General features: G+C 18.5%; 2 protein-coding genes across 3 annotated transcripts; both read left to right on the forward strand.

The window, feature by feature from the left end:
- Positions 1–1223: 1223 nt before the first annotated feature.
- On the forward strand, positions 1224–5417 carry PGSY75_1351700 (putative inner membrane complex protein 1f; the record flags this gene model as incomplete). Its single annotated transcript, XM_018787548.1, has 3 exons — positions 1224–1271; positions 1430–1489; positions 1707–5417. 3 exons carry the CDS (start codon positions 1224–1226, stop codon positions 5415–5417), a joined length of 3819 nt encoding a protein of 1272 aa, XP_018640290.1.
- Positions 5418–6822: 1405 nt separating this feature from the next.
- Positions 6823–7825, forward strand: PGSY75_1351800 (hypothetical protein; the record flags this gene model as incomplete). 2 transcript variants are annotated; one of them, XM_018787550.1, is made up of 2 exons in its annotated part: positions 6823–6898; positions 7233–7825. In XM_018787550.1, the coding sequence occupies 2 exons, from the start codon at positions 6823–6825 to the stop codon at positions 7823–7825; spliced, it is 669 nt and encodes a 222-aa protein (XP_018640291.1). The 2 variants fall into 2 exon arrangements, with proteins under 2 accessions (XP_018640291.1, XP_018640292.1); XM_018787549.1 differs by having other exon boundaries at positions 7248–7825.
- Between the last annotated feature and the right edge of the window lie 873 nt (positions 7826–8698).

The raw sequence follows: 8698 nt of genomic DNA on the forward strand, positions 1-8698 counted from the left end.
TTTTCTTTTATTTTTTTTTTTAATATTTTATAGTAAATGTTTTTTATATAATTTTTTATATATAAATAAATAAAAAATTAAATTAAATTAATATAAAAATTTTTTTTTTTTAAATTTAAAAAGAAAAAAAAAATTGTAAAAATTTTTTTTTTTTTTTTTTTTTTTTGTGTTTCATAAAAAAAAAAAAAAAATTATTTTTGTTCAATTTTCTGTATTTATTAAAGATTATTAATTTATGTTAATAATTTTGGATATACTTAAAAATAAAGAAAATAAAAAAAAAAATGTAAAATAAATAAGAATTACATAACTAGTAAAAAAAAAAAATATATATATATATTTATTTAAAATGCACTAAAATAAAAAAATCAAAAAACAACAGTTAATATACATATATATATATATATATATATATATATTTATTTATTTATTTACAATATCTATATACAATTATAAAATATTTTAAATTTTAGTTAGCTTTGTAATATATTTATTATAATTTTTTTTTTTTTTTTTTTTTTTTTTTTTTTCCTGAATAAGTAATAATTTTTGATTGTGTGTATTTTAGCTATTTTCTAGTCAAGGTATAATATTTTATATATATGTATGGATATATATATATATATATATATATATATATCTTTTTAATATTTTATAAAAAAGGAAATAATCTTAAAATTAATATATATATTTATTATATATTTTTTTTTTTACATTTATTCTCTTCATATTATTAAAAGAAAGAAAAAAAAAAGAAACGTATTTTATTGTTCTTTATTTTATTTTTTTAATATTATTTATAAAGTACTTATTATTCATTTTATAGTGATATTTTTTGTTGTTTTGTTGTGTGTTTTCTTTTTTTTATATTTACAAATAAACTCCTTTTAAAGAATTATTACATTTTTTCACTCTACATATATTTATTACATCTGTATGTATATATATATTTTTTACATCTAAAAAAAAAAAAAAAAAAAAACTATTTTTTGTACCAAAGTGACATAAGAATAAATTGCTGTTGTATTATACATCATATTATCATATACATATTATAAATAAAAATAGACAGTATAAAAAGAATTAATACGTACCATTATTCAAAATAAAGATACCCTTTTATTTTTATTACATATACATTGATAAATATATATATATATATATATTTTTTTTTTTTTTTTTTTTGATTAAGGAAATTAGTAACTGTTAAACATTTTATCAATATGTTGAAAAATACTACTAAGTGTGATAATATCATAAAGCGAGAACAAGTAAAATAAAATTAGAATTTATTTTTTTTTTTCCGCGTACCTCCTATAGCTTTTCATCTATAAGTGTGTATAACCTTTAGATATATTCTTATTTTTATTATTATATAAACATTTTGATATATAAAAATATTATTTTATTTATTTATTTTTTTTATTAGAACAGGGTATTATTGCAAAAAAAATTATCTAAAGATTCGGTTACATCTACAAAATTTTGCGTAATAATAAAAAAATAAAAATAACATAATATTTTTTTGTGAGTTATGTGTATATATTCACATATGTATATATATATATATATATATATTTATTTATTTATATTTATTGATTTAACCAAATGTGAAAAGGGAAGATAGTTTTCCTACATATAATTTTGTATTTAAATATATTTATATATAATAGCCTTTAATAATGCATCTATTTTTTACTCTATAGGATTCTTCTGAAGAAAGAGAAGCAAGCTCAAATACTAGTAGTAACGTAAGTTTTAAAATATTAGAAGAATCGAACATTACAAAGAATTTAAATGAACATAATAGTTATTCATTTGAATGTGATAAAGAAGAAAACTTGAGCACAAATTATAAAAAATTAAATAAAAAAAATTCGAACAAAATTAATAAATCAAACTCTTTAAACAAAACAAACGAAGAAATTATACAGGACAAAACATCTGCACAAAATAAAAAAATTCACCACGAAATTTTGGAAGAACAAGAAAAAGACAATTGTATTAAATTAAACAAGAATAAAGTAGGATTATATTTTGATAATACAACAAATAGCATTAATAATAATATACAAAAGGATAATTCTGATACATTAGGAACAGAACCTTATAGTACTCATAAATCCAATTTGAATGAAACGTTAAATGTATCAGGTGATATTTCAAACTATTTACCAGCAACAGTTTCTTCTAATCATATTATAAAGAAAGAAGATAGTAATATATATTATAACTCAAACGAAAATAGTACATATTATTATCCAAATAATAATTCAAAAAATTATATAAATACGTTTCACAATAATTATAATACACCTAGCGTTATAGATTCTTTTTCATATTGTGGTACTAATTTTCAATCAGGAAATATTAATGCTTCTTATAATGACAAATATTTGAATGCATATTCAAATAATAATATGATTAATAGTTCCATTCATAATTCGATTAATAATTCGTTTAATAATTCGTATAATAATTCGATTAATAATTCTATTAGCCATTTTAATACTTTATATCCAAATAGTAATAATAATAATAATAATAATTGGAATTATAGCATGACTAATAGTTTTAACTCTTATCCGAATAACAATTTGAATTATAATTTAAATAACCAATTTATTAATGCATATCCAATTAATAATTTGAATTATAATTCGAGTAGCCATTTTAATATGTATCCAAATAACAATATCCTTATTAATGACACATTAAATAATACAAATAGCTATATAAATAATATGAAATATAGTGGTAATAATATTATGAGTGCACAGAACAATATATCAAATGAAACGGAATTTATAGGTTCATACCATAATAGTAGTGCACCTATAATAAGCAATGAACAAAATAATATTAGCAGCGTAGGGAATTCCTCTCTATATGTGAATGATAATACATATAGTAATATGTCAGGAAAGAACATGTACTCTAGTGTAATAAATTATGAAAACATTACAGATGATAATAAAATGATTAAAATGGATAACAATGTAGTACCCAGCATAAATACATTTTATAGTAGTAATAATATAGGTGAGAGTACGAATGGAAATGTTGTTGTAAGGAAAAATTATGTTGATAATAAATATGATAATAATAGGAATGAAGAACATTCTATAGAGAACGAAGAAATTTATAAATCAAAAACAGTAACAGAAAACGAAACAATAAAAAATGACAATGTTTCTGTGTCTGTTTCTGAAAAGGTTAGTTCACATACTGATTATTCACGCGCTAAGCATAGTTCTCATGTAGTTGATAAAAGAATAGTACATGAAGGATTTGATACTATTAAGATTCCAAAATATAGAGAAGTAGAAATTGTGGAAAAAATTGTCGAAGTTCCAGTAGTACACAAAGTTAATAAATATGTGAATAAATATGAAATTAAAGAGGTGGAGAAGGTGGTTAAGAAGCCTATAAATAAATATGTGGAAACGAAGATAGAAGTACCTGAATTACATTATCAAGATAAAATTGTTGAAGTTCCTGAATTACAAGAAGTAGTAAAAATAATAGAAAAACCTGAAATCAAAGAAAGAATTATATATAAAAACAAAATTGAGACAAAAATAATACCTAAATATATTGAAGTTCCAGTAGTAAAGATAGTGAATAGATATGAAGAATATGATGATATTGGAGAAGTCGTAAAAGCTGTTCCAGTAAAAAAAATTGTAGAAATACCAAATGAAGTAATAAAAAAGGTCAAGGTACCTGTAAAGAAAATAATTGAACGACCTAATTATGTCCCCGTAATTAAATATAGAGATATTCCTATAGAAAAGATTAGATATGTTCCTAAAATAGAAACAGTCGAATTAGTAAAGAAGATACCTAAAATAATAGATGTGCCAGTACCTGTAAAAGTACCCAAAATTAAGGTTATCGATAAACCATTTTACATAAATAAATATGTGGACAAGCCTGTAGTTGTACCTGTTTCTAAGACAATAAAACCTATATATAAATATGAGGGTAAGAAAATTATAGAAATACCAATACACAAACCATATTTAATTACTCATGACACGGTGGTTAACAAGAGTGTGGAAAATAATATGAACAGTGGAAGATATTCTATATATACTAAAAAATTAGATTTGAATTCATTTGATCCGATAAAACGAAATGAATTATTTAATTTTGTAAATAGGGACAATATAAATTTTCAACGATCAATGAGTGTAGATGATTTCGTTAATAATAATGGTTATGTTGATGGAAAGGAAAAGTACTCTAACAAATTAAATGAAAATCGTGTTTTTAATAATTATAATGGAGTAGGAAATAAAGATAATATGGATAATATGAATAGAATAAAATTTACGCAAAGTTTGAATAATAATAATAATAATGTGGGTACTAAAAAATATTCTAATATGGATGTATCATCACAGGAATATGGTTATATGAATGATGGAAAGGAAAATATATATAATAAATATAATAATGTGAATAATTTAAATATTAAAGGAATCGAGGATGTGTCTTTTCATACAAAGAAAAGTATATTTAATAATTTAAATAATGATCATAATAATAATAATTATGAGGAAAAAAGAAAATCATCCTGTGTTACGAGCATACATAATAATACACCTAATGTTTTACCATATAGATATAATTCTATGTATCCTTTGAATGGTAACTCTATGGGAGGGTTTAGTTCATTAAATGATATTCAAAATAAAAAATATAGTAATAGTACTATAGTTGATAGTGAAAAGGCTATGAATTCTACGTATGGTAACTTTTTATTACCAAATGGGGTTTATAATAATGCATTATATATGGAAAATATGAATAAGAACAATATGGTATATGAAAATAATAAAAAGGACATTAATACAATAAATTATAATAATAATAAAAAGGATATTAATACAATAAATAATAATAATAATATTTATTATAGTACGAATAATAAATCTCCTAACAATATTCAAAAGTTAAATATGAGCAATTCAATGATGAGAACTAACAACTTTAGAAATCATGCCAGTATATACAGAAATAGTTATATGGAAAATAAACCAGATGACATGTATTTAAATAGCTACACAACAAAAGCTAATATCATCAACAGCAACAACAACAATAATAATAATAATAATAGTAATTATGTTGCTAATAGTAGTATTAATAATGCTTTTCCTTATAAACAATATTATGACAGTAACAAAAATGGAAACAATCAACATAGATTAAATGTTCCAAGTAATATGGTTCATAATATCAATAATTCGAGAACAAGAAGTCCAAGTACATGTTCAGCAGATGGAATCAGTGCATATGTAGTGGAATATGTTGGTGACGAAAATAAAATTTACAGTAATGGAAATACACCTATTTCTTCTAAGAAACAATGGAAGGAAGTAATTATTCCTTTAAAGGAGTACCAGTAAATCAAAAGTAAACACATACATATATATATATATATATATATATATATATATATATATGTATATCACACGCTTTTGAAATGGTTATATGGTATTGATAAAACAGATTTATTTTATATTTATCTGATATATTTTTTAGACTTTTTTTCTTATATATAAAAATGTGCAGATTAATAAAAATAATAAAAGAAGCTCAAGTAAAAAAACATCAACATTGCATATATTGAATGTGTTTGTTCTGTTTTTTTTTTTTTTTTTCTTTTTTTTAAAATCATTTTTTTCTCTTATACTTTATAAAAACATATATAAACGTGAACATTTTTTTTAACAATATATAACGAATGAATATATTAAAAGAAAAAAAAAAAAAAAAAAAAAATTTCTATAAATGTGAAATACATTTTTAAAGTTAATTTCTTAAAACATTGATATATATTAATATTTAAATGGAAGCTATAATTTTGCTTAAAAACTAATAAGTAAATAATAAATAAAAAATAATAAAATAAATAATATATATTTATTTTATATTAGAATGTATTTGAAAATTACAAAAATATAGAAAAAATATAATAAAATATACAGCATGCAATAGAATATAAAGTATGATTCTATACATTATATAAACAAGATTACATTATAATATACCTATTTTGGTATATATATATATATATATATATGTAATAAATATATAACATTATATGTGATAGTTTATAATATGAAGATAATTAATATTAAAAAAAAAAAAAAAAAAAATTTACTTGTTTACATTTTTAAGAGAACGTTAAAAAAATCAACAAAATAAGAACATATTATTTTTTGAAATATAAATTAAAAAGGGAGATAAATATAAATATATTAATATAGTATTTAAAAAAAATATATATTTTTGTAAAAAAAAAATTAAATATAAGATATAAAGCTAAAAAAAATATATTTATATATATATAATTATATAATATATATATATTTAAATAGAAAGATGTTTTTTTAAAGCTATAAAAAAGTAATAATATATTATTATATCATATATATAATATATTATATTTATATGTATACATATTTTTATAACCTTTTAAAAAAATATTTTTATTATTTTATTTTGAACACGTAAATTTTTCATAGTGCATGTTATTTTTCATTTTATATATAAATATATGTTAATTTAATTTATATTTTTTCTCTTAAATATATATATATATATATATTTTAAAAGTAGGTTTTTTTTTTTTTTTTTTTTTTTTTTTTTTTTTTTTTTTTTTTTTTTTTTTTTTTTTTTTTTTTTTTTTTTTTTTTTTTTTTTTTTTTTTTTTTTTTTTTTTTTTTTTTTTTTTTTTTTTTTTTTTTTTTTTTTTTTTTTTTTTTTTTTTTTTTTTTTTTTTTGTTTTTTGATACAGAAGTTTCAGAGATGAAAGTTTTACTATACAACATCCTTTTTGTTTTATATTCGATTTGTGCCCTTTGCTTAAAAGAAAGGAATAATGGTATATAAATTATTTAGACTATATATATATTTAATATATGTTACCTGTAGATATGTGTATAATATCTTATTTTTAACGTTTTATAACCTTTGTTGAATATATAAATATTATTATTATTTATGGATTTTTCTTTTTGCAAGAAATAAATTTTTATGGTTTCTTATATATATATATATATATATATATATATATAAATATATATAATATATATATTTTATTTTGTTTATTCCTTTATTTCGTTCCATCGTTATATATATATATATATATATTTTTTTTTTTGTTTGTTCCTATTTTGATTATATGAATATAATGAGAGTTCTTTTCATCGCTTTAGCTTTTTCTTTCATAGGATTTTCGAAAAGAGGAGAAGGGCGACATTTGTTTGGAAGGAACCAAATGAAGTCACAAGATATTGAAAAGAATAATAAAGAATTATCAAATAAAATGGATTCACAAGATCCTAAACAATATATAACATATCTTTATCATAGTAGTATTTGTCAGTATTGCACTAAAGTAACATCTATGTTAGAAAATAATGATAATGTTCAGATTATAAAATTTAAAGAAAATGATAAAATAGAAGATTTTGGTAAATTTAAAAAACCTATTGTTGTTTTATTAAAGAATATAAATAAAGAAAATTCTTTAGAAAGAAGTATATTCTTTGACGAATTAAAAAGAAAAGGAAAAAAAGTTCAAGTACCTGCATTAGAAGTAAATAATATTATTATATTTGAATCAGATGAAATTATAAAATTTTATAAAAAATTATTGCAAAAAGTATCAGATGATGAACAATCTTCACTTCCAAATAGGAGGAATATAAAGAATTATAAAAAAAATAATTATAGCGATTATGATATTAATGATGATGATGATGATAATAATAATAACGATGATGATTATGATTTCAATACCAGATAAAATACGCAATCAGGAAAAAGAAAAAAAAAAATGTAAACATAATGATGAACATATTAAATTATAATATAATAATACTGCACTTTTTTAACTTCATAAGTATCATAAATGTGTAAAGGAATTATTATTTAAAAAATATTATGTAATTTTTTTTTTTTTCTATATAATGACAAATTAAGAAATGAAGAGGATTTTATTTACTCATGAGAAAATATTTTGAATATATATAAATATTTAGGTTACACCAATATTATGTAGAAACCTTTTTTTGTTCTTAATATATCGAATAGATAAATCCTTGCATAGGATATTTTGTAGTATATTCTTGTTATAGATAAATCATTTTGTATATACTATAAAATATAACACCCATAAAAATTCTTATAGACAATTTATAGATTTGTCTATTATTATTGTTATTAATGGTGTAAGGAAACAATTTGATATATATATATATATATTATTTTATTAAAAAATAATATATATAAATTGTGGTTAATAAGAATTACCCAATACGTGTATGTATATATAAATTTATTCGTATATCATTTTATTTTATTTTATTTTATTTTATTTTATTTTATTTTATTTTATTTTGTTTTCAAAAATTTTTAATTTTAAATTGTTTTATTTTATCCATTTTTAAAAATTCATATTATATATATGAATACTTTTAATTAGACAAAAACTGTCTGCTTTTTTTTCTTTTTTTTTTTTTTTTTTTTTTTTTTTTTTTTTTTTTTTTTTTTTTTTTTTTTTTTTTTTTTTTTTTTTTTTTTTTTTTTTTTTTTTTTTTTTTTTTTTTTTTTTTTTTTTTTTTTTTTTTTTTTTTTTAATTTTTTTTTTTTTTTTTTTTTTTTTTTTTTTTTTTTTTAT

The sequence above is a fragment of the Plasmodium gaboni genome, chromosome 13 (assembly GCF_001602025.1).
Source record: "Plasmodium gaboni strain SY75 chromosome 13, whole genome shotgun sequence".
Lineage (NCBI taxonomy): Eukaryota > Apicomplexa > Aconoidasida > Haemosporida > Plasmodiidae > Plasmodium > Plasmodium gaboni.